The following is a 27,604-nucleotide window of genomic DNA, read 5'->3' as shown; positions in this document are numbered from 1 at the left end:
CATGTCCAAATTAAGACAAAGTCTACCATCTATCTAAGGTTAGTTCACAACATCATGGTTAAAACATCATCTAGATTCTGAAGTCGACAGTTAACATAGTAGCATGCCACTTAGTGGCTTAAGATATCACTGAACATTTTATAAAGGAGTACATTAATTGCTGTCAGTAACAGCAGCAGAATCACAGGACTTTACATAAAATCACAGGACTTTACTAAAAATAAGAATACTTTAAAAAAATCTTGTTGATAGAGGGGGATTACAGGGAAGATCTAATGCTGTGATACATTAAAAACATGCTTGGCTTTGCTTCTCAAAAGACATTGATACTTACTTTGCTATTTAACAGCTATTTAAAGCTGTGAAGATCAGAAAAAGGAATTGGCATATACAAAAATCTTAATTTGCATTAGGCAGGGAAAAAGTATTCCTAGCTGCATGCTTTCCCACCTGGGGAAATCAGCAGTTCAACTAGATGGATCTATGTGATCTCAAGAACAAAAGTATCAGAAAGTCTACTGTTTACTTTCCTTTAATGTTGTGACTAACAGTACGTCCATATTAACAGCTTCATTTCTACAAAAGGATTTTGCACATTTTTTTTAATGTTTTAATACAAATTTTTAGCATAAGATGATTTCATTGTTCAGCCGATGTCATAAAAGCCCTGAACAGTTCACAAGTTTCATGCTTCCTGACTTCTAATGTGTCTAATTATGAGATCTGATATATCTAATCACCAAGGGTTCGACGTGCTGCTTTAGTTGCTCGAGATGCTCTAATATGTTCTTCTTTGTGATGATCCCCAAGACAATCCTGAAACAGATCATGTTATGCTAATAACTGTGTGTGAAATCAAATAAAAGTTCTAATCATAATGAAAAAGGATTAGAGCAAAACTAAAAAAAAAAAAGAAAAAAAAAGAAAAAAAAAGAATGGTTGCAGGAAAGCTAATGAGATAATTAAATGAAAAATGATTTGAAAGTCAGTACCCTTTCCCAGACATTGCCTTTTTCCTTTTGCTCCCAAAATGCTGAACACAGCTGGGTCTTCAACCACCCCAGAGCAGTACGTTTCTCATATCAAATACACGTCAGGGAAGCATACTTCATATCTTCTCCCCAAATTCACACCTCTTCAGGTTTTAGAGGCACTGAAACTAAAATCTACTTTATTTCCTTTGTTTAACAATTATTTCTCCTCACACATACAGATAATTATTTGCATTTTAACAAGGCACAATAGATGAACAAAGTAATAACTGTAAAGTCATAACAATTGAGGTTTGAAGCTGCACTACAGAGCGGGGTTATCTGGTCTCCCTAGAAAGAGACAAATTCAGACAAATTTCTCATTCATAACAGTATAAATAAAGAGCAACTCCCTGGAGTGTATATTCTGGTACAAATTAGGAAGGGTGAGGCTCGGTCTTTATATATCTCTTTGTTTGTCACAAGCACCAATTTCTGCACAGTTCCTATTCCAATCTGGATCGGAACCAGTAAGTTGATGTGTGTCTTTATATGGATACATTCAATTTACAGAAAATTGGCCAAAATATAGATCAGTCCTTGATGTCCAACATGGCTATATGCCATGGCTAAATACCACTAGTACTAGTATTTACTATACGATCTTCTTGTAATGGACAGTGTGCTCATGGAATATCACAAGTTTGTAAATTGAAATATGACAACAAATATGAATATCTGAAAACAGCTAATTATTAAAGCCATCCATACTTGCTGCTACTTTACCATAAAATAGTTTAAAATTTATAGGACAGCGTGACACAGCTTTGCATGATTAAGAGTCATTGCATCATTAAGAGTCAATTTTAACATCAATGTCAAAGTTTGAGCACTCAACCACAGCAGAAACTAAGAAAAAAAAAAACATCACAGCAAATATTCTTCATTGAATTTTTATCAACTCGAATTTCCCTCCCCAAAACAAGAATAAAAGCATGTCTGCACTGACTTCTAAGTGTCAGATCATTATGTCCTTTCCCCATCATAGAAAGGTTCTTAAAATCATTTATGCTTCTGAAAACATCTACTCGCTGTTCAATACAGGGATGCATTGAAGAAAAAAAAACAACAGGAAAGCATTTTAAATAAATTTGTTTTAAAATACATCTGAAAAAATACAACTTGGAAACCAATGCGATATAGAAATATTTGCCACTTTTAGCAGCAGTCCTTTTGCCCACAGCGAAACAAAGAAAGCCCCACCTATATTCCAGGTTTCTTGGGTTTTGTCCCATGTACCTTGATCCTAAATAAGGTGCATTAGCAGACAATGTTTCATTCCCCAGATGCCTTAAAAGACATGCCAAAGAGAAAGCAAGATACTATGGTAGGAGCTGCGATGCTGTGTGTCAAGTGTTTAATGCAAGAGGTACAGGAAAGCAGAATGTTAAAGGAACAGCTACACAGAAAAAGATCATGTAAAAAAAAGTAGTTTAGATAAGAAGCAATTATAATGAACATTTATGTTTCCATGCCTAGGTCTGATTTATTTAGTGGGTAATCACATGACAACTCCCTATAGTCTCATTTACAAACAGTCTAAATCTTAAAATTACTTTCTTGAAATATTTTGAAGTGTAGAAACAAAAGTTGCGGATTGAAGTTCCAGAACTAGTAGCAGTTATTTAGTTGTTAGTACTCCAAAAACAAGAGCTTGGTGATAATCGCCATCACTGAACACCAGAAAAGGAGATACTGACTGGATCACTGTCTCCCTCACTTTTATGAACCCAGGTATTTCTAGATGTTCAACAGCTGATACATTGCATGTTGCCAGAACATATATGAACGAGGATATACAGGCCTTGGACTGTGTACCACACAAGACTAAGTTTCTGTGACACAAGTTGCATCTCCTCCACATGCAAGTCGCGCACAGAAAACTTGCTGAATGAGAGCTAACTTTTAACAGAACATCTTAAAATGACTGTCATCACCTGCCTTGTATTACTTGGAATACAAGGGAGGAGTAAGAATTTAAGAGAGGTGCCACAGCACAGCACCTTCTTAATGAACCGTTAGGGTCCTCAGTTGCAGTACCAAACTTACGGGTTCGAATACCATGATCCTGGAATATATCCTGGTTCAAATACCCTAATCCTGGAAATGAAAATCACTGTATCTAACAAAATGAACAGCATTGCTGCCACTCGACTCACCCGTTGTGTGTTACAAGGCACTGCCTCAGACCCAGCTTCCGGAAAATATCCACCACTATTTCCATTGGGGTGTGGTCTGTCACGGTGAAAGGGCTCATATCAAGTATGCTTCTAAGCTTCAAAGGTCGAGGGCTTTCTGCTGGAAGCGATGGTGTATGCTGGGCAAAACAGACCCTGGAACTGCCAACAATCCCTTCCTGCTTCTTTCTAGCACTTTCTTTAAGAAAAAGAGGGGAGGGGGGGAAACAGCAGAGGAGGAAGAATTTACATTCTTGGAGTAAGATAATTTAGTGCAAACAGACAGATCAATCAACACTACCAGACTCTGATGTTATTCTCTAGATGCTGATATTCTGATATATGCTATTTTGATGTGTTTCCATAGCCACTGCTTTATGCCTAAGAAGTGTTTGTGCAGAAATCACAAAAACCATCTACCATACAGCTTTAGCCATTCTTCGGCTACTACTTTTCTCACTCTAGTAAATAACTTTTGTTAACTATAAAGAGGTGGAAAGACTTAAAAAAATAACATAGGCGGCTGCTGAAGAAACTGTCAAGGGGAAAGCCAGTCTCAGTTGACAGGCCCCCTGTCATGATACCAATGGCTGTAATTATTGTTGGTTTGAAACCAAAGAACTCATTTCTGATCACTCTGAAAAAGTTGTTTTCTTGTTTATAATTAATTTATTTAGCTTTTTTGAACTGGATCCTCTTCCTTTTCAGGTCTTCATCACCTTGCTGACAACAGGAGCCCCCCCCATACCCTGAACTATTTCACACAATGACTCTCATAAACCAGCCAAAATCTAAGACAAAGCAACTTGCACTGTGCAATCTCAGCAGCTGAAATGAGTCTTTACTGTGAAAGTGTATTATTAGAAGAATGCTCTGCTATTGCCCCATTTACTCTTAAGTAAGTGTAAACTTAAACCCGTATGATGTCTATAATAATTTCCAAGTTTTGGATATTCCTATACGTCCTATATAGTGTATTACCATAGTATACACAGTACTAAGACCACAGGCAAAAAGTTTTACTGAAGTAAACAGTGTTGTGTTCACAAAACATTTTTTTTAAGAAGTTTCAGGAGACTTTTGTGTCTCTTTATTCAGTGTCTTTTACTAAGACATACTTGTCAATGTAGCATCTTAGGAATTACGAAAAAAAAAAAAGAGTAGTTTAAGATGCAACTTCCATCACTGATTTCATGCACCAAATGTTACAGTTTTGTAACATTTTCTTACATAACAATGATTTTTTTCCTTCTGTTAGGATAGTATCCTCAAAATCCACAGAATTTTTCCTGCCAGTGCACACAGCATTGTCACAGGTATCACACAAGTTCTAATACTCACCCAGAGAAAGAGGGCCCAAACAGGGCTTGTGAGCTCATGTGCCCAGGGCCAAATTTCCCATTACACAAATTGAAAAACAGAAACCTAAAATAATTAACATTTTGCTTATCTCTCCATAATACAATCTTAGTTGTTATAACAACACTAAATAACATACTGTCAGAGACAAGTATGATATACATTTAAATTAAAAAATTACTTGGACAGTAATTCTCAAAAAATCCTGCTGTTTTAAAATGAGAATTACTCAATTTTGAAGAAGTAAGTTAGTGTAGCATCACCTGAGGAAAAGAGATACTAGGAAAAGCTTCAAAACAAACAAAAATACCAGAGTAGATGATGTTTTGGCCTACTTCAGTATGACAACTTTTGTTTTTCTGACAAAAAGATTATCATTTTCTCTATTTCAGAGCCTGCTACTGAAGATAATCATATACTTCAATAAAGGAACAGACAGTCTGTGTGAGGTATCTGAACCTGAAATAAGTCTAGAAACACACATTATTTAAGCTATAAATTAACTCAAATTGGCATATATTATCATGCAATACTGGAAGATCATTACCTATTGCAATAGTTAAATCTCTTCTTAGAGCAAAACCCACTAGTCTCTGTGATTCTTTTGACATAATAACAGGAAAACCATTATAGCTGGTTTCGTTGATCAAGTTTTCTATGTCTTCGACTGTCATATTATCCTGCGTCAGAACTGCTAAAGGTGGATCGCTTCTTCGAGGTCTCATAACGTCAGCAGCCAGTGTGGTGTGAGTAAATTCTTCCTTTGCATCCAAGAAAGGATATCCATTCAGTCGGATGTGTGCCTCATAGATGCCTTCCCTACCAAAGGCATCTCCTACCCACTTACTGGTCATGACTGCAGCCATTAGGGGCACAATATATTCCAGCCCTCCTGTTAGCTCAAAGACAATAACTACCAGGGACACAGTCATCCTTGTCACACCACCTGCAAGAAAAATGGTAGCCAGTAACATTCTAGTATCAGATAATAATGAATTTAGAATTCCCTGCCTTCCTGTTGAGAACTACAAACATAACTTTGCCATTAAAGGTCATCTGACAAACATCATTCTGTCTAATACAAACAGGAGCAGACAGGAAAAATTAACACAAAACTTTTAGAAGTAAAAAAAAAAAAAAAAAAAGCTTTAGGGAAAATTCCTAGAAAGTTAGAAAATAAAAGGATTTGAAAAATATGTGCTGTTATTTCTTGTAAACTAAGAATAAAACTATGTATTTCTCCATACCACATCTAGATTAAAAATACTGTGAAATGCAAGGAAATTCATTAAGATAAGAATTTGGAAAAAGAACAGAACGAATGCAGGGAAGTCACAGGTAGCAGTTCAACAGCTATGTTGTCCAAAGGATTAGGAATTTAATGCTGTTGCCAAATCATAAAAGCTAAAGAGAATTCTGAGCTGATGAAAAGAAATCTTTCTCTTAGACAATGGGAAAAGACAGGGATTGTATTTCTCTTTTGTTAGTATTCAAGATGTTTTTCCTGCCAAGGTTTCTGATGCCATTATCTTCATTGAATAGAATATGGTCTTTCTTTCAATACATTCAGAAGTGATTCAAGTTTAACTATTAAAAACCAAAACAACCTCTCCAAAAACTAAATTTGTACCACTAGTTTATTTGATCACTCAAATGCACTCTTCCTTAAGGAAAAGGTCTACTTTTTGCAGAATCTGTACTAATAGCTTTTAAGTTTAATTTCTAAGGCAACAAAGTTATAAGCTAGGACGAGACAAGGCCTTCAAAAAACCTCTCCTAGTTTAGGTGCCCAACTTAAGTCTCTTTCCATGGAGCTGATTTTCAACAGTTTGTAAATCAGACTTGTTCAAAATACCTCAAGCTGGACCCCTCAAATCATTAAACACTTCTGAAAGTTTTGTTTGGACTATGGATTTCAAGAACATTTTTTGCAATTCATGTAGATGTGGCAGCTGATCACGTCACCTCCTTGTAGTAATTTCAACAGTACTTCACTCTGCAGACCCTCTACTTCATAAATTTCAAGGAACTGATTTTTCTGACTGATGCAGTAATGACACCTCTTGATACCAAAAAGAGAAAGCAAACACTACTATTTAAATTCTTCTATTTCTCATCAGTTTGAATTTCACGTTAGTCCTCAGATCACAAGGATCTGATGGTCTCTTATAGAGATGTGAATGTATTATTCTGCAGAGAGAGAAGTCCACATAAAAAGGTGTTCCAAAATGCATACATTTATATTTCCTTTCATTTTTTAATCATTATTTTGGCAACATACAAGAAATCAGATAATTGTTTACTTTATTATATTTTATTTACCTAAGCACGCAGCAGCACCAACCATGGCATAAAGACCAGGTGTAATACAGTCAGCTCCAACTTCACACCACTCCTTGAAAATGAACCAGTCATGATGGTAGTAAGCCAGCTGCTCCACTGCAATTCCTACAATCCTTCCTGCTATTGCTCCAATTGCCATACTAGGTATGAACAACCCAGATGGAACCTGTGACAAAAACGTAAGAACTACTGTCATGCTGATGGGAACATACCTGATGCATTGTTTTGTAAGTAAACTTTTTTTTTTTTCCCAAAAGAGATGCAGATACTCAAATTGTCAGGTTAAAACCATGTAAATTGACCTTGCAAGGTTAGTAAAACTTAACACAATGCTATTGATACCTCTGATCAACCCGGCTGGCTGAATCCATTTTATGAGCACATTTGTTTATATTTTACTGTATTTAAAAGCAAATCTACCAATACAGGACCACAAACCAGACTCTCAGTGGCAACAGCACAATTCTTACCATATGTGTGTCCAATCTAAGCTGTGTTACTAGTACTGAAAAGTCTTCCTTACAACTTCCCATCTCCCTTATTACTTCATGCTTCTCTGAGTCAACATTCACTTACTAAACAAACTTTGCACATACGACTGCCTTCCTAAACTGCTTCCTAAAACTGCTGTAACTTAGAAGGCCAACTAAACAGGTGATTTTTAAAAGAGGCTTTGCTTACTATATTGCAGTTTCCCATACAAAGGAGTGTATATAGAATGCTAAATACACCGAGAGAGAAAAAGGCAGGACAACTCCCAGTGCAAAAAGTAGATAACGTTACTGTAAAAAAAAAAGTTCCTACTGTAATTTTAATTATTTAAACTGTTTTTCTGTTACTAACTAAAAACTGAAAAGGCCACACAGCCTTGTTATACCAATGTGGCTTAGTAAAATATTATTGCAAATCTTGCTTTTATCAGCAGCTTCATAAGGAGTGAGGGTTCATCTGAGAACCTGTTGTTGTGTAACTTTTCTCCTCCTTAGGAAGCTAATCTTCTTTCCAAAAAACATACTGGTGTCTACATGTCTCATTAAACTGGAAATGCCCACTGCTTCTCCTCATAGCAGTTGTTAGTATCAAAATATTTTCTACTGTGACTGAGGTACAGATCTGACTACAAATAAGTAGTAGAATTTTTACTTTTTGTCTAAATGCACCTAAACCCATCTTGTCAAAATAACTTCATTAAAAAAAATTGCACTCCTGGTGTAACAGGACACATAATTTAATTTTTTTCCACTGTACAGCTGTGAAATTTAAGTATTATGCAATTCCAAACTATAGATCTTGCCACGGAATCCAATAGCAGGTGCAGAATTGTATTTCAGAATCTACTCACATTACTGGTGTTATTATTGTTATTATATTGCCAATATTTACGGTTGCAAAGATGATTTCTAACAGACAAACCAAGGACAAACAAACATAGCAAAGCTAGTGTTTGAAAGGCAGCAGCAAAGGTTTTGGGGAAAAAGTTTAATTATCCTTCAGTCCCGTCCTGAATTACCTAATATTTCAGTGCTGACAGAGGCAACTATTCAATGCTATCATTTTAGTGTAATATCCAAATTGTGCATTTATACCACTATTGTGATTTCCCACAATTAATCATGTATCTAAACCCCTTTCTAACTGTTAAAATCCAATTTTTTTTCCTGAGTGAAATTCTTTCTTGGTGAACACCCGGAAAAAATAACATTTCAGATATAAAAGTAATTATATAAATCTTTGAAATTGCCTCAGACTCTAGTCTGCTACAGCAGTATGCCACAGAAATTCAGTCACCACATGGAAATGACATCCAAATTGTTTCTGGTACTTGGTTAACATAACTTTTTTATGCATCTAGCTCCTTCTCTTCTTTCCATCACACGTGGATAACAGTTACAAGTCTAACAGTAATTATGATTTTACAGCTGCATTCATTTGCATAAACCTCTGAATCACAAGTCACAAAGTAGAGAGGAACCTTCACTGAGAAGTAGCAAGGAAAAAAAGTTACGTTCTACCTTGTCTCAGCTTTCTTCTCCAGTGCATGCCAACCTAACTCAAGTTATACTACAGAGGAAAAGATTTGTTCTGTGGCACATGCATCATCTTTGAGACAAGCAAGGAATCAGGATATGTGTGCGACTTTCCACTTCTTTGGTAGTGCATACCAGCTAGGTTCTGAGGCAAAGCTGTAATCCCACCCCAATTGTTGATCGTCAGCATTTAGACACGTCCCAGTTTTGGCTGGGATAGAGTTAATTTTCTTTCTGGTAGCTGGTATAGTGTTATGTCTTGGATTCAGGATGAGAATAATATTGATAACACACTGATGTTTTCAGCTGTTGCTAAGTAGTGTTTAGACTAAGCCAAGGATTTTTCACCTTCTCGTGCCCAGCCAGCAAGAAGGCTGGAGGGGCACAAGAAGCTGGCACAGGACACAGCCAGGGCAGCTGACCCAAACTGGACAAAGGGGTATTCCATACCATGTGACGTCATGCCCAGTATATAAACTAGGAGGAGTTGGCCAGGGACGGTGGATCACTGCTTGGGAACTAACTGGGCATCAGTCAGCAGGTGGTGAGCAACTGCATTATGCATCACTTGTTTTGTATATTCCAATCCTTTTGTTATTATTGTCATTTAATTATTGTTAGCATTATCATTATTAGTTTCTTCCTTTCTGTCCTATTAAACTGTCTTTATGTCAACCCAGGTTTTTCACTTTTTTTTCCCCCAATTCTCTCCCCCATCCCACTGGGTGGGGGGGAGTGAGCGAGCGGCTGTGTGGTGCTTGGTTGCTGGCTGGGGTTAAACCATGACGACACAGTAATGAGTCTACTAATAAGAAGCAGTACAGTATACATACAAAAGCCTGAAAGGAAAAAAAAAAAAAAACCAAGACAAAAAACCCAAACCACTGCCATATCAGCTTCTTGGTGATCCCTGTTCACGGCAGTAAGAGCAGCAAGAATCACCATGCTCCACAGGCGGCAGCTAAGTTGCGTTGCTTACCTCACAGGAAGACAGTTCCTGTGGGGGAGACATCTGTTTGCATATGGCTACAGCTCCAGGAACAGACCTGGAGAGCCCAGAGGATCCCTAATAATGATTTAAATGACAAAATTGGCTTTTTTTGTTTTTCCTTGGAATTTTGAATTTTCTTCTCCTTTCATAGAAATAAAGCTTAAAATCCAAGAAATATAACATTAAAGTGATGCCCCCTTCTGCAGATACTGGCTGACATTCTAAGCAGCCATATGCTTTAAAGCTTCAGAGAAATGTATGTAGCACAGTCCCGTCATTGACAGCAGCATGACTCTTTGCCTATTGGCAAAGTAATAAATATATTCTTACAACTTCACAAAAATATTTCCACCAAATTGCAGATGCTGAAGTTCTGAGAAAATGAACCAAAACCAAATGAAGTGTAAGCTCTACCATTCTGTAATCTAGTGAATTCTAATACACAAAATGTGATCCTGTGGTGACAACCCCATGAGAAGGAGCCAGATGCACACAAACACATGAATGGTAAAAAAAATGTTAGAATGCTTAGAAGTGCAGAGCCCCAGATATAAGTAAAATACAGCATGTGATTACAAACCAATACAACAGATTGGAGTGGTCACATTAAAGAATAATGTCTGAAATTTTGACCTGTGGAAGACTAGCAATTAAAATACACACAATGGATTTCTCTTACCCATCAACCAACATATGGGAAACAACCTCAAGTAACAGACTGCAACATCTTCTAAGATATCAACACATGAGAAACAACATAATATTGTTCTATCAGTCGCAGAATGACAGAATGGTTGGGGTTGGATGTGACCGCTCCAGATTGTCTACCTCTGCTCAAGCAGGGTCTACTACAGCAGGCTGCCCAGGATTGCATCCAGTCAGGTTTTGGCTATTTCAAAGGTGGAAACTCCACAAGTTCTCTGGATAACCTATTCCAGTGTTCAACCACTCTCACAGTAAAGAAGTTGTTTTCTTATGCATGCAGTTACACAGAACAGCAATGTAGACTTAAAAGTTAATGCCAGTTTAAACACAAATCCTGCTTAGTGAACATTCTACAATACGTTTGTGTTAAGACATGTTTGCTAATGATGTAGTTGCAAAAAACTACAAAGGGAGCCTGACGAGACAGAAAATGATGAAGGCATGACAGTTATACGTCATTCAGAGAACAGCCAGAGCTTGGAGAGAAGCTGAAGAGAGCTCCGAAACAGATTTATGAAATGACCGGGAAAAACAAAAATTATGCTGCTTCGTAATGGAGAAGAAATTCCCATCACAGTCACATAAGCAAAGCCGCTTTCTAGTCATGACATGGAATACTGGAAATTTCAGGAAAGAAATCATCGTTGGCTCCCTTTGACAGTCTGCAGTAATTACATTTATGTGATAAATGAGGAGAGGAGATTTAAAAAAACCCTACAAGTTGTTCAAGAGGTACAGTCTTTTATTCTTCCATGTAACAGAACTAAGGAACCTGAGTGGTTATGTTTGAACTCAGCTGAACTCAGCTCTTGGAAATTTTAGAATCATCCTTATTGCTGAATCAGGCCCATACAAACAGCCATCCACCCACACAGTTACTGTTCCCCATTAAATTTAGCACATGTTTCTGTTCAGCTGAACAAAGGGCTAGTTTGAATTTCATTAAATTTAATATTGTTTTCTACAAGACTTGCTTATTAATCAACAGTAAAAAGACTTTTTTTAGCTGCTGGCTTTGAGAGATGGAAAATGAGAAAGGCAATAATTAAAGTAATCACAGCAGACGATACAGCCACTGCATTCACACTTACCTTGATACCAAAGGTGAAGACGGTCATGATTATTTTAAATATGAGTGCTAAACACAACTGCCATATAGCTGAATAGACTCCAGTGCCTGCTGGACGGTCAGGAATATCATCTACTATTTTGCTCGCATTCATATCATTTCTGTAGTCACAGAGGGAAGAGGATTCTAATGGCCCACAGTCTGTGAAGAGCTCCTTAATAAGCTCACTGGTGTTTAGCCTTGTATATGGATTAGGAAATGCAATGACAGCTGTTATTGCTGCAACAATAATAACCTCCAGGACAGGATACTTCCCAAATTTTGTAGATTTGCGTCGACGACACCATGCAATGTTTGCTCGGATGAAAAATGCTCCCCAGAGCCCACCAAATACTCCCAGAAGAATAAAAGGAAGCAGTTCAAAAAGGTACCAAGGAGTGTGATACTCCACATAAAAAAGAACTAGGCGGCTATTACCAAAAGGATTGATGGATCTTAAAACAAATGCAGCTACTAAAGCAGCAAAAAAAGATCTCCATAAAGTTTTCAGTGGGAAATAGTAACTGACCTGCAAAAGGCAATACATAGGAATTATTAGTGATTCAATTAAAAATACTGGAAAGACTGGTTGATGCACATGTTACAGTACTGCTGCTCACATGGTATATGCTAAAAAAAACCCCCAAACCTAGTCTTATTATCAGTATTATTCCTATCACTTGGAGCACTGGCACTCCAGAACATACTACATCATTTTTAAAAAGCTCTATAACAATTCATACTTATATCAGTTTTAAAGTCAATACTAAAGCAGTATTGAAACCACTGCTGTTTTAAGACTGTTAGGAAATAATGCATAGTATTTTATGTTTAAAAGCTTCTCTGTTTATAATTATCTCTTTCTAGCATTCATAAGAACCAGACTGCATACTAGTTGCTCTCTCAAATTTCCTGCTAATACTGTTTCGTCTCCATTCAATCTACATTGAAAGGTTTCTGGCAGATGTGTTATTTTTATGAAGTATGACTAAAACATTAAAAAAAAAATCCTCAGAACAGAACATGCAGTTTCATACTTAAGCCCCACATAGCTTGATTTGAATTTCAAGAGTTTTCTTCTGAGCTTTTTTGGATTTTTTTTTTTTTTTTTTTTGCAACAAAGGAATTCCTCAAAATCCCCTAATGATATAGCAAAATTACACATAAAAGAATATTTTGCTTCCTTTTTTCAATTCAGAGATTTTTAGATTTTCAGTTTTCTTTAAAAATGCTAATGATCTAAATAACTTTTTTAGGTATTCTGAAAACAACTAATGAAAACTAATACAAAACAGTCTGGTTGCCTTGGAGATCAGTCATAGCATATTTGCCTTTTTAATAATTAACATATTTAATTGTGTTTAGTGTCTGAAACTTTAAGAAAACTAATGTTTAAAAACTTGCTTCACAAAACTGTCCAATAGGTTTCTAAAGCCTCTTTCAAAATAAAAAAAAAAAAGAGCCCAATTTTTCATTTTTTTTTTTAGAATACAACCCTAGAGTGAAAAACTGCTGTATCTCTATTTGTATGTAAACTGCAATTATTCACTGACTCAGCCCTTCTCCAGAAAAATATAACTAAGAATAAAGCAAAGCTGACATTCATCCAAAGAAAAGAAAAAGTATTTCTAGGAGTTTGCTGGTCACAGGACTCTTGACTTTGAAATGTGGGTCCAAAAATAATTTCCTTCTTAGGAAAGACTCCACAGCTTAAAGGACTCTAAGATTATTCATGCTAAAATAGATTTTTTTAAAATATCTATCCTTCAGCGCCATCTCTTGACATACCTCCTCCAGACTGAAAAGGACTCCACCAATTGGGGCACCAAAGGCTACAGATACTCCTGCTGCTGAGGCAGCTGACAACACCTGGAAAAGAACAATGGTGAGGGTTGTTTTTTTCAGTCTGTGATACACTTTAAACATGAAAACCAGAATCTCATTATAGTTATCAGTCTCTTCTATGTTTCTATCAAGGACACACAGACTTGCTAACAGATAAGCATCAAGGAAGCGTATCAGAATGCTCATAGGATGTGGCCACAGCAGCCACCAACCGGGTACTAGCCATGATGAAGCCAAGGACACTGCTCAAAGCCTCCCCAGTGAAGCATCCCAAGGGGTCTATGCTGCAGTACGAAACTGCTGATAGCTCATTTTCAAGAAATTGTATTAAGTTTTCTCTGCACTAGAGCAGGCAATTCCACTGTGTCATAAATCAAGCAAGCGGGGCAGAAGACCAGCTTGGCTGAACAGGGAACTCCTCATGGAGCTCAAGAGGAAAAAGAAATTGTTATGATCTCTGGAAGCAAGGTCAGGCTTAGTAGGAAGATTACAGAGCTGTGGTTCATATATGCAGAAAGAAGACATGAAAGGCCAAAGCTCAGTTAGAGTTGAAACTGGCCAGTGTTGTGTCAGATAACAAGAAGGGCTTTTTTTAAGTATGTTAATAGCAAGAGGAGGTCTAAAGAAAACATTGGACCGATACTTGTGGAAGATGGTCATCTGACTAATAAGAATGAGGAAAAAGCAGAGGCATTCAATGTGTTTTTTGCCTCGGTCTTTAATAATACTAATAGACCTTGGGCTGCTCAGTCCCCTGAGTTAGAGGACCACAAGTGTGGCAACAGTGATCTTCCATCTGTGGACACCAGAAGTGTAAGGGACCAGCTGTATCAGTTGAATGTTCACAAGTCCATGAGGTCTGATGGGATTCATCCAAGAGTACTGAAAGAGCTAGCAGATGTTATGGCAGGACCCCTCTCGATCATCTAACAAAGGTCTTGGGAGTCTGGGAAGGTCCCTGCTGACTGGAAGCTAGCCAATGCTCTTCCCATCTACAAAAAGAGCATGAGGGAAGACCCAGGGAACTATAGACCTGTTAGCCTAACCTCAGTTCCTGGAAAAATTATGGAGAAGATTATACTGGGTGCTATTGAAAGGCATTTAAAGAATAATGCAATCATCAGGCACAGTCAACATAGGTTCACAAAAGGAAAATCCCATTTAACTAATCTGTTAACCTTCTATGACAAGGTCACCTGCCTTGGATGAAAGGAAGGCAGTGGATGTAGTTTTTCTGGATTTTAGTAAGGCTTTTGATACCATCCCTCACAGCATCCTTCTGGACAAGTTGTCCAGCTGTGGGATGAGCGGTTTCACGGTGTGCTGGGTGAAGAACTGGCTGAATGGCTCAAAGAGTTATAGTGAATGGGGCTACATCTGGCTGGCAACCACTGGTCACCATCAGTGTTCCTCGGGGGTTCAATTCTAGGGCCAGTTCTGTTCAATATACTTATCAAAGATCTGGATGCAGGAGTTGAACGCACCATTAGCAAGTTTGCTGATGATACCAAACCAGGAGGTGCTATTGAATCTCTTGAGGGACAAGATGCCTTGCAGAGGGATCTAGATAGATTGGAGCATTGGGTAATGATCAATGGGATGAAATTTAACAAGTCCAAATGGTGGATTCTGCACCTGGGACGGAGTAACACAGGGCACAAGTAAAAAAGGGGAGAGGAGTGGCTGTAGAGCAGCCCTGCAGAAAGGGAGTTGGGGGTGCCATCAACAGCAGGCTCACTGTGAGTCAGCAGTGTGCCCTGGCAGCCAAGAGGGCAAACCCCATCCTGGGGTGCATCAAACACAGTGTAACCAGCCAGTTAAAAGAGGTGATTATCCTGCTGTATTCAGTGCTGGTGCAGCCTCACCTTGAGTATTGTGTGCAGTTCTGGGCCCCACAATTTAAGAAGGATGTGAAGGTCCTTAAATGCATCCAGAGGAGGGCAACAAAGATGGTGAAAGGGGTGGAGGGCATGTCCTGCGAGTTGCACCTGAAGACTCTGGGCTCATCTAGTTTGGAGAAAAGGAGGCTGAGGGGCAACCTCATTGCTCTCTACAGCTTCCTAAAGAGGGGATGTGGAAAGGTAGATGCTGATTTCTTCTCCCTGGTATCCAGTGATAGAACACAAGGGAATGGTTCAAAGCTGCATCAGGGGAGGTTTAGACTGGACATCAAGAAGCATTTCTTTGCCGAGAGGGTGGTCAAACACCTGAACAGGCTTCCTAGAAAGATGGTCAATGCCCCAAGCCTGTCAGTGTTTGGACAATGCCCTTAACAACATGCTTTAACTTTGGGTGAGCCCCGAGTTGGTCAGACAGTTGGACAAGATGATTGTCATAGGTCCCTTCCAACTGAAATTATTCTATTTTATTCTATTGTACTCTATTCTAGATGTGTGTGGCACAGAGGTCCATCAATCACAAATATTATTCAAGGGACATAAATCGATGTGTCTTGGTTTTGGCTGTGATAAGAGTTAACTGTTTCCCTAGTAGCTGGTATAGTGCTATGTTTTGGATTCAGTATAAGAATGTTGATAACACACTGATGTTTTCAGTGTTTAGACTAAGTCAAGGACTTTTCAGCTTCTCATGCCCAGCCAGCAAGAAGGCTGGAGGGGCACAAGTTGGGAGGGGACACAGCCAGAGCAGCTGACCCAAACTGACCAAAGGGGTATTCCATACCACATGATGTCATGCCCAGTATAGAAACTGGGGGAAGTGGGGCTGGGGGGAATCGCCGCTTGGGGACTAACTGGGTGACAATGGGTGGGTGGAGAGCAATTGCATTGTGCATCACTTGTATATTCCAATCCTTTTATTATTATTATTGTCATTTTATTATTGTTAGCATTATCATTATTAGTTTCTTCTTTCTGTTCTATTAAACTGTTCTTATCTCAACCCACAAGTTTTACTTTTTTTTTCCCCGATTCTCTCCCCCATCCCATTGGGTGCTGGGGAGTGAGTGAGCGGCGGCATGGTGCTTAGTTGCTGGCTGGGGTTAAACCACGACACAATGACAGACTACATAGCTTTTGTATCAGTCCTGGAGATTTGCACTCAGTCTCCAAGCAAAAACTTGCAAAAAAGTTCTGAGGTGAACTGAGATTAAGGGAGAGATTAAGAGGAACTGAAGCAGCAGCTAGTCCTACAGCATCATGGATGAATTACATTCAATATATGCGGACGGTTAAAGTGCATGCTAATTGTAACAATATTGGACAAATTCCTTGCAAGAACACTGACCCCCAGGTAGTAGCCGTTACGCACCTGTGGAAGAATACACAGAGAAGCTCAAAGAATTATTACATTATTCGGCGATGAGCAGCTAAACCACAGGCAAGTTAAATGATTTAAGAATACACAGCTTGGAAACAGCAAGTGAACCCAAATTTCCCATTTCTGCAGTCTCCTTCTACAAGTATAGAAGTTGAGCCTGAGAACTGAAGCACAGCTGGGATGATACGCTTTTTTATTTTACAGTATGAAAATTTTATTGAATTAATAAGAATGTTATGGCACTCTCTATTGGGTTTACGTGACAAGGTTTTGGTAGTGGGGAGGCTGCAGGGGTAGCTTCTGTTTAGAAGACAGCAGAGGCTGCCCCCACATCCAACAGAGCCGGTTCCAGCTGGCTCCAAAATGGACCCACTGCTGCCCAAAGCTGAGCCCATCAGTGATGCTGGTGGCATCTCTGTGGTAAGATACTTAAGAAAGGGTAAAAAACACTGCACAGCAGCTGTGAGAGAGAGGAGTGAGAAAAATGTGAGAGAAACAGCCCTGCAGACACCAAGGTCAGTGAAGAAGGAGGGGGAGGAGGTGCTCCAGGTGCCCGAGCAGAGATTCCCCTGCAGCCCGTGGGGAAGACCATGGTGAGGCAGGCTGTCCTCCTGCAGCCCATGGAGGTCCACAGTGGAGCAGATATCCACCTGCAGCCCGTGGAGGACCCCACGCTGGAGCAGGTGGATGTGCCCTGAAGGAAGCTGCAGCCTGTGGAGAGCCCACACAAGAGCAGGCACTGGCAGGAGCCATGGCCTGTGGAGAGGAGCCTATGCAGGAGCAGATTTTCTGGCAGGAATTTTCTGGCACCCTTGGGGGATCCAGGCTGGAGCAGTCCATTCCTGAAGGACTGCACCCTGTGGAAAGGACCCATGCTGAAGGAGTTTATGAAGGACTGTCTCCCATGGGTGGGACCCCATGCTGGAGAAGGGGAAGAGCATGAGAAGGAAAGAGCAGCAGACACAAAGCGTTACAAACTGACTGCAGCCCCCATTCCCCATCCCCTTGTGCCACTTTGGGATACAAGAGTCAGGAGTGAAGTTGAGCCTGGCAAGAACAGACAGCGGGGGCAAGGTGTTTTGAGTTTTGTTTTTGTTTCTCACTATCCTACTCTGTTACTGATGGCAGTAACCTTCCTCAAGTATAGTCTGTTTTGCCTGAGATGGTAATTGGTGAGTGATCTCCCTGTCCGTATCTTGACCTATGACCTTTTCATCTTATTTTCTCCTGCTGGCTGGCTGAGGAGCAGGGGTGAGAGAGCATCTTGGTGGGCACCAAGGCTAATCCACCACACTCTCACTAACAACAGCAAACTGAAAGAGCAAAAACACAGTTGTCATCAACCCTTTTCCAGGAATACTTTGTTCACGGGTTCAAAAGTCCTCTGCTGTCCTCACAGTTGAAGACATTCATCAATTACCAAAATGCAGAACCAAGAATAGAAAGAATTTAAGTAAAATCAAATGGTCTCTGAGGTGGGAGAAACGCAAACTTACTCTGACATGGAAACAATTTACCTTGGAGAATGCTAGGGATAATCCATTGTTCTTAACACAATAAATAACTACTGATAATCCAAGCCTAAACACTGTCTGAGAGAACAAATACCGTCTTTTCAACAAATCAGTGTAAATGCATGGATATTCAATACATCCTAGAAATGCTTTTACAAGAACTTACCTCTCTTTTTTTAGCTTCATTTGTGCTGTACTTTGGAAAGAGGTAGGAAAAAATATTCCCACAGCAGCAGGCAACATGTACCAAGGGACCCTCTTTTCCTAAACTCAAACCTGATGCGACAGCCAAGACTAAAGTAATTGTTTTTATCATCAAAGTCCACTTCCCTAAGTAACCTCTGATGATGAAGCCACTCAAAATAGTTTTTATCTGGAAGAAAAAGAAAATAATATCTGTTACTGTATTCTGCTTTCATCAGAAAATAATTAATTTTATCATTTTAGCTGCTTAATGACTAACTTTATCACACTTTAAAACATGTACTGTTCAGATTGCTACACTGAATCCATTTGGTTGCCAGAGGCTTTCCATTTGCAGCTTACTCTAAAACACTGGACAATGACATACAACAACATTATCAATTACATTTAGTAGAAAATTAATCTGCAGTAGCTTCTAAGACTGCATTCATAGGTTTATAATGTAAATTATCAAGTGAAAGTCAGAAAACTCCTGAAGGAAAAACAGACCTGCAAAAACTATACTCAGGGTCATCTATTGTAGCCATATCACATCTGCACTGATTCTACCCCTCTCTGTTTTGTCCTTATGTTTTACCTTCTCTACATAAAAATTTAACAGTAGATTTCTTGACATAAAGATGGAAAACATCAGCCTTTTTTCCACTAGAAAAGATGTGCCACTTGCCTAAGGTATTACTTTGCCTAACAGTGTCATATTAGACTGGAAAATATGCCCATATATAGGAAATAATATAGTTATCATAGGAAAGGACAACATGTCTATAAATAGGATGTACACAAAACACTGGGCAGCTGTCTAGAAAGAAAAGGTTAGCTAAATTTGGAAACCAATTTAGGATGAAATCTCTTCTGGAATAATGGCACAGAACTACTCCAGGCTTATTCAGAGGCAAGATTTGTCCATTAACTTCTACAATACACATACATAAAGAAATATTTATAGAATGACTGGAGAAGTGAGTCTGACCAGACTTCGACTTTGGGTTTTTCCCTCTCATTCTGTGTATAGTAGGACAAAAAAAAAAAAAAAAAAAAAAAGAGTTTTTGAGGATATTACACATTTTACTTTGTGACTGTTCGATGGTTTGTGCTAGTTAAGGCAATTAAAGCCAATGCAACAAAAGATCAACTGCTGTATCAAAGGACATGTATTCTGTCAATGAACCACTGCTCTCTTACCAGTGTAAAGAGGGTGGGGACTGGGGGGAGGTTTGGAAATCACTCTTCAGAAGTCTACTCTCTCAAGCTAAATGCTTCCTTAAAAAGTAGTCCAGCCAGAAGCATGCAGCAAAATCTACAAACTCAGGAGACTCTCTGAAATTTGGGGTTATTCTTCTCAGCTACAATTAGCACAATTACATTATTTCAATTTGAATACTTGTATTAATGTATTTCAAAGTCAAAGGGCGCCCCCTCTTGCCTTCCCCCAAACCTGTAAGGCAGCAGAAATTTTCACATTAATATGAAACATCTATAATGTATGTATTAGTTAGACCTCACCTCAGGTATCCCTGAGCCACAGGCATAGGGAGCAAATACCTTCACCAGAGAAACTGCTAAGAAGGCAAAGCTCAAAGCCCAGAAAATGTACATTATGTAGTTCATTATGTATGAACCTGGACCCTAAAAGCAAAAACAAAAACCAAAAAAAAGTTAGAATATAAATTTGATGTAGGAGCAAAATCACTACTTAAAATAACCCAGAAGTACTCTTGCTGCAAAGTAGACTTACGCACGTATTTTGAGGGACAGTAATTATTACCAAGCCAAGAAAGAAAGAGCTTTGTTTGAAAAGCATAAAGTCATGATACCTGCACATCAGCAAAGACTGGGTTATACAAGGTAGAAAGTGTTCTAACACTTTATCTTAAAAAGAAAAAATAAACATAGCACAGTTGTGGGGGTTTTTTTAATAGCTATTAGCTGCTAAAATCTACTGAATACTGAGTAAATCTTCCTTATTTAAAAAAATTTATGGTAGAAAAAATAAAACCAACCTATTCTTAGTTATCGGAGACCACCACAAATTTTATTTTTATGGACAACTAGACCAGCACAAATACAGACTGGGTAACGAGTGGATTGAGAGCAGCCCTGCAGAGAAGGACTTGGGGGTATTAGTGGATGAAAAACCGACTATGAGCCAGCAATGTGCACTCGCAGCCCAGAAAGCAAATCGCACCCTGGGGTGCATCAAAAGAAGCGTGACCAGCAGGTTGAGGGAGGTGATTCTGCCCTTCTACTCCACTCTGGTGAGACCCCACCTGGAGTACTGTGTTTAGCTCTGGGGCCCCCAACATAAGAAGGACATGGACCTGTTGGAGCGAGTCCAGAGGAGGGCCACGAAGATCAGAGGGAAGGAGCACCTCCCCTATGAGGACAGGCTGAGAGAGCTGGGGTTGTTCAGCCTGGAGAAGAGAAGGCTCTGGGGAGACCTTATAGCAGCCTTCCAGTACCCCAAAAGGGCCTACAGGAAAGATGGGGAAGGACTCTTTATCAGGGAATATAGTGATAGGACGAGGGGTAAGGTTTTAAACTGAAAGAGGGTAGATTTAGATTAGATATTAGGAAGAAATTCTTTACTGTTAGAGTGGTGAGGCACTGGAACAGGTTGCCCAAAGAAGTTGTGGATGCCCCATCCCTGGAAGTGTTCCAAGGCCAGGTTGGATGGGGCTTTGAGCAACGTGGTCTAGTGGAAGGTGTCCCTGCCCCTGGAAGGGGGGTTGGAACTAGATGATCTTTAAGGTCCTTTGCAACCCAAACCATTCTATGATTCTATGATTTTTTTATGTATAGTTATGATCAAGACTAGAAATTCTTGTGTTATTAACAGTTCTATACTTTCATAAATTCCTTACATCTGCAAAACTCCAAGCCCCTTTGCAGTGCATGAAAAGCACATTTATTACACTATAACCTATTAATTAATTCAAATGCTGAAAAATGGAGCAGACAATACAACTCAAATCCATGTTTAGTACCCTAATCTTAAGACCATTATTTTCTTTCCATGTTCAGTCAAGCTACTGAGCAAGACCATCAAAGAATGGCTATATACTCACTTCTGCTTGCCCAATTATTAGTTCTGCCCATGTTTTCCACTGCGGACATTTATCTCTCTCTTCAAACGTGGTCTCATTTGATCCCCAACAACACTGTTCATGGTTAAACCACAAAGCACTAAGGCAAATGCCTTCCTTTAGGTCAGTCATCCAGTCAGCAGCAATGTCAATTAATCCTGCCAATGCCCCTGTTGTAGAAACAATTTTGTGTTAATATTCTAGTAAATAGGAATAACACACATAGTTAAAATGAAGAAATGCGCTGGTATTAATTGATGTAAATTGAAATCACAGAAAACCTAAAGAAATAGACATTTAAAATGTTACTGATTTCCAGGAATATATCCTACTTGCAATACGGTAGGATTAGTATTTGTTGAAGAATCTAGTACCTTGTATATTTCCGAAGTTAAATGCATCTTTTTTTCTTTTTTTTTTTTCCTATGCCACAGTTCTCCAACAGTCCACTGAAACTAAGGACTTAAGAATCAAAAGAAGACTGATACATTTTTGTGATGAAAAAGACAACAGACCTTCTGACAAAACTACCTTGCCATGCCTCAGAGAACTCATGAACTATTCTACTGTGTTTTGTACAGAACAGCATATTTGGAGAAAATAATTCTTACCTTGCCAACACCTGTTTTAGAACAACATAAATAAAACACCAAATAAAACCTGATGACACTCATGTGATCCATATACAAAATTACTTCATTCTGTAACATGGTGAGCGTGTAAAATTCCTACTGCAGGTAACAAACAGCATAGATACTAAGCAGTTCACAAACTCAAAGCTTAAGATGGATTCTGTCTTATAAGTACATGCAGAAAACTTGAAGAATCCTCAAAAACATGCATTACTTATGAAATTGCTTCAAAGGATTTAAACAATTAAAAAACCCCCTTTATTTTACAAAAGTAAAATAATTTTTCATGGTAGTGGTATACTGAAAAACTACTTCTAAAGTCAGTATTTTTGTGAGCATGTACAACTGTTAATTAGTTGTAATTTACTATTTTTAAGGCATTAATCACTGCTAGAAAGAGCTGTCTAGAGACAGCCACAATTTACTTGTGTAAGTTGGTAGTAAAGAATTACCTCTGTCTTACTAATTTATATTTACCAGTCTTGACAGACCCTTAGTTTGAGATCCTGAGCCAATCAACGTCAAAGTCAAAGGCAGTATTTCAGTAGAACAAAATTTCAACCAAATTAATTAAAATACATAAACATAAGATCTCCCCATAACTGAAATCAAGGTTGTATCTTTTAAGATTCACTCGACACATACAACAGAAAGCAGTTGAAACTGAAAAACCTAGGAAAGTTCACGGCCAGAATTTGCTCACTTTGATGCTTAGAAACATAGTAGAGCAATTTTAACATACATAGCAGCTTGGGAGGTGGAAACACAACACTGCACATTGCCACCCAAATTATCACAAGCAATTTCCATCAATTATACACTCCCAGTTTGTACATTCAGAGGTATATAAACATGCTACAAACTTTGCATATATATTAACTTATATGTGATTTGTGAAAGTGATTATGTATATATCTAAGTAGTGATTATACAGTTACCATGCCTTTTTAACAGGCATGGCCATACTCTGCAACTAATCCAATTTTCCTAGCATTTAATCTAAGATCTCTGTTTGAAATACTTTTTTGGAAAAACTGAGCACAAAGTTTGTGACTTCTCACTCCTGCAAATTTTGGTCACTCCAAACTATGCTCATAGAAAGCAGCACTGCATGACAGTGGGGCCACAAACTATCAGATGATTTGAGCTGTAAAACTCATCCTAAAGTACATTAAAAAGAAAAGATAGAGTTGAAGTAGAAGCCAACGAACTCTACCTGTTAAAGCTAATATTTTCTCTGTAATAATCTCTAGAAAGGTATGACATAAACATATAGCTAGACTTTACTCAGGTATAAACACGTGCTTTACACGGAAGTGTGTTTACCAAAACTCATATACCAGAGCTACTTTTTGGTCCATAGGGAATAAGCTATGGGTTCAGTAACTCCTAGCAGAAAAAAAAAACAACCAAAAAAACCAAAACAAATTCACAGCAGGAAAACCATCTAGCACAATCAGTGAATACACTTTCACAAGAAATTCTGCAGGAAAAAAGCAAAATTTAACAGATTGGTGTTTTCCCTATCTCATTCACAGGACTGAAGAACAGTCATAGTTTAGTAGGTGGAAGTTCAAGAACTTTGAAAAACTCTCACTAAATTCAGTGAGGACTTTGTTTTCCGTTTGATTAGTAAACCCTCCCCTCAAAATGCTAAAGTCTGTAAAGGAAGATAGTCAACCTTTTCCTTCCCTTATGGAATTACGGTAGTAGTCTGAACCAGCTCTTATCCAGGTTGGTGGACAACACACAAATGAAAAGCACAGTAACTATACTTGCTGATAAATGTAAGAAAGAAATCCTCTGTTTTTTTAATTTACCTGATGCCAAACCAGTTAGTGTGACTACTAGCCATCCTGACCATGCATCGTACAAACTTTTTGTCATCTCCCATGCTGATTCTTTCTTTTTGCTGTTAATCTGCAAAGAGAAATTGTCATATAAACTTGTATGTGTTTCTGCAATATGAATAGGAGAAAAAAAGTAAGTATGACATACAGACTGTGTGATGCAAGCTACAGGCAAATATACCTCTCTTTAAACTACAAGCATTCTCCTTGTATTTAGTGCTTTACATAGATAAATCAGCTTGGTTATTCAGACATCAAACAACCGACAGAGGAAAGTAAGTTTACTTAATTTAAAGAACTAAAACCCAGGAAATGCATTATTAGGATAAATGAATACTTTCTATGATACACATCTAAAACATGTAATTGTAAAATTATTTCTCTCCTAAATCTTAAATTATTTTTTGTCGAACCTCAAATAAACTGTTAGTGTACTACTAATAAGCTATTCCATACAATTCAAATTCCTAAATTTCTATTTCAAATATAAACATCTTTCTTTTATCTTTAGACTAAAAACCACACAAAAATAAACAAAACCAAAACCTGGATAACTACCCTACAATATTCTAGGCAACTATTATTAATGGTATCTAAAGTTATTGTACTGAAAAAAATAGTAATTCTTATTTTAGCCTTATTTACTTTACTTTGTGCACTTCGCTGAAATTTGTGCATAACTTGTTTTATGATTAAACCTTCATTATATAATTGGATCCTATTCTTAAGATTTTTTCATACTGTAAAAGGAGCAAGAAAGTACGTGCAACAAACAGCAGAAACCACCCACTAGTACTCATTTCTTCTTCTTTCTACGTCTTTGATTACATGGCCAGACAGCCTCCTGTCATTCAGGGCATATTTATAAATTTCACAGTAGTTCTGTGACTATAACTGTGAACTGTCTTGTCTGACTTTTCTGGTCTCAGATATTAAAATGAGTAACAGCTGTGAGACTTCACCCTAGGTAACCTATTTCCTGGTGTGATCTGCCTTGCCAGGATTTGGTCAGGCCCAGCATTCTATCCAATGGCATATCCACTAGACACTAACCTATGTATCTGCAATGTAAAGATGGCGTTGTATTAATTACTGCTTTGACATCAAAATATGATATAAAGTATTACATGGAAAACACCTTCTTACTTTTCATTAAAAGCATTCAAACAAGGTACGTGTTCTCAGACCCATTGTCCAAGGATCTCTTTTCCTTAAAAAAGCACTAAATAGTGCAATTGTGGATGTTTTGGTTTTTAAGTGTAAGATTATTTTTTTTTTTTAACCATGTCAAAGTAAATCAGCATAGGCACCCTACATTTGCTTCCAGAAAGTTAAAAATGGTGTTTCCAAAGAAAGCAGAATAACAGTGTTGTATGTGAAGGAACCTCTCCCCGACCTCTCCAAACAATTATAATTAACTTTTAACTATTCATTTTGATCAGTTAAAAATACTTCAGGAGAAATCACATCTCCAAATCTGTTCTGTTTTTAAAATTAATTAATGTAAGCAACCCAAAAGTATGGCAATAAGGCTCTAAATAGCGTATTTCTTCCCAAAATGCTATTAAACAAGTCTACTGCATGAATGACAGTATCTAGCATGTTACTAATACAACTTGAGCCTGCTTCATGAAAGAACTGGTTGCAGAGCACAGGGATAAAGATGAATGGCCTGAACTTTGAAGACCTTCTGAAGAAATCAACAGAGAAGAGGAAAAAAGCAAGTTCTGTGATGGGAGAGTGGAAAGGAAATTTACCACACATATTGAGACTACTTTTTTGTTAAGCATATATACACTGATGTAAGTGGTTTAGATACAAGAATTTTCACTTTCCATAATCCAAACAACCGCAGCACTACATAGCAGTAGCACAGATACACTCGTGTCAGTATAAAAGCAATATACATCAGTGCTCACTTTTCTGTACAAGTACCACCATAAGCACTATTGTACTATTACAAATACATCTACACTGGAAAATAACCTTAAATATACTAGCATGCAAAAAAAGCAGTACTGTAAAAATGTCATTTGGGTGTCAGGAAGCTATTCCCACCCCATTAAATTACTGTTGCCTTTCCAAGTTGTAATACTGTTGCAGGACTACAAGCATCAATGAAATGGTGCTTTTTTAATAGCACTCAAGTAGTTCTAGTTGATGTAACTACTTACAAATTTAAAGTATGCACATATTTGTATGCGTTACTAGATCAGACCTCAATTCCAACATCCAACAAAAAAATATTTTCCAAGTATTGTTATTTATCTCAAGTACCCGTCTATGTCTTTCTCTGTCTTTGCACTTCTCTCGAACCCAGTCAATGGTGTGGAAGTCATCATACGTTCCTACTCCAGGAATTGGTTCATCCAGAAGATCCAGTAAATGTGTTGAACTGTTGATACTTCCTCCATTTGTCATTGTATAATGAGTTCCTGTGGCAGAAGAAAGACAGGAATTAATTAATTCTGCAAATAAATGAAGTATTCAAATGTTCGTAACACTATGGCATATAAAATTTTGGAACAAGTAATTAAGACACTTCCCATAATATGCATTCATTTAGGTCTCTCAATGTTGCATGTCACTATTTTTTTCTGTCACTCATCTGTAGGTTAAATTTGCATGTTAGTGACTTTGTATTTCCATTGGTTAAATATGAATGTACTAGTCAAATTGTTGTTGTTTTGTGTGCAGACTCCAGAGAAACTTCAGTAGAACAAAGTGGAAAAAATGAGCAGCTTTGACACACATTTACCTTGAAGTTTATTTCAGTTTATGAGCTACTAGAGGAAAATCTGACTGTAAGAAAATAAAACCAGATTATTAGATATAAAGTTCACAGCACTCCCATAGGTTGCCAGTTATTTTTAAATATATATACCATTGATTACCAATCTCTCTTACATGTCTAAACCAAACTTAAAACACATTATCAAGAGATTATCATTGAAGCTAAAAAGTAACAGAAAGGCACGCAAATACTTTTTAAAAAAAATTTTATGTATTTCAGGTAACCCACAAAACAGACCTCAGTCATGAAAAGTTGGAAATACTGTATAGAGAAAATGTCTTCTACTAATTTGTCATCGCTAGCTTGTTCCTTCACAAGCAGCTTGCACAACATCCCAGTATTTCTTTCAGTGATGAGAATAAGGAGAGCAAGAGGAGTACTGAGAATTTTTCCCTCTTCACAAGTGATCACAAAAGTTTTACTGTTTTAAGCTTTCAAATGTCATCAATTCTGCAATATCTTGGCTTTTTTGAGTTCCTGCGGTATATTCACAGACCCCAAGTATAATTTTCTGCTGTATGGTTGCTTAAATATAGCATGGCCACCATTTGCCCACCCAACACAAACTGCTTCTGCAACAGTAATTGCTATAAAGGGAACATTTATAATGAGGTGAATATAGACAATGATTTAAAAAATGAATACTTTCACTTTTTTGACTA

General features: G+C 38.0%; 1 protein-coding gene across 6 annotated transcripts in view; it reads right to left on the bottom strand.

The window, feature by feature from the left end:
- CLCN3 (chloride voltage-gated channel 3) overlaps window positions 1-27,604 on the bottom strand; it is a 76,742-nt gene that overhangs the window by 4,073 nt on the left and 45,065 nt on the right. For 4 of the 6 annotated variants that reach the window (XM_069786884.1, XM_069786889.1, XM_009925682.2 and 1 more), the window contains 11 exons: window positions 26,426-26,583; window positions 24,119-24,218; window positions 21,649-21,836; window positions 20,087-20,209; window positions 18,546-18,752; window positions 13,530-13,610; window positions 11,725-12,270; window positions 6,890-7,076; window positions 5,115-5,513; window positions 3,191-3,407; window positions 741-816 (listed from right to left, as the gene is read on the bottom strand). In XM_069786884.1, coding sequence (XP_069642985.1) covers window positions 741-816; window positions 3,191-3,407; window positions 5,115-5,513; window positions 6,890-7,076; window positions 11,725-12,270; window positions 13,530-13,610; window positions 18,546-18,752; window positions 20,087-20,209; window positions 21,649-21,836; window positions 24,119-24,218; window positions 26,426-26,583 — 2,282 coding nt within the window. The remainder of the gene's footprint in view (window positions 1-740; window positions 817-3,190; window positions 3,408-5,114; window positions 5,514-6,889; window positions 7,077-11,724; window positions 12,271-13,529; window positions 13,611-18,545; window positions 18,753-20,086; window positions 20,210-21,648; window positions 21,837-24,118; window positions 24,219-26,425; window positions 26,584-27,604) is intronic. The other 2 variants (XM_069786897.1, XM_009925793.2) reach the window with 1 other exon arrangement.

The sequence above is a fragment of the Haliaeetus albicilla genome, chromosome 1 (assembly GCF_947461875.1).
Source record: "Haliaeetus albicilla chromosome 1, bHalAlb1.1, whole genome shotgun sequence".
Taxonomy (NCBI): domain Eukaryota; kingdom Metazoa; phylum Chordata; class Aves; order Accipitriformes; family Accipitridae; genus Haliaeetus; species Haliaeetus albicilla.
The sequence above is the reverse complement of the archived record's forward strand: the minus strand, read 5'-3'. Positions and strand labels throughout refer to the sequence as shown.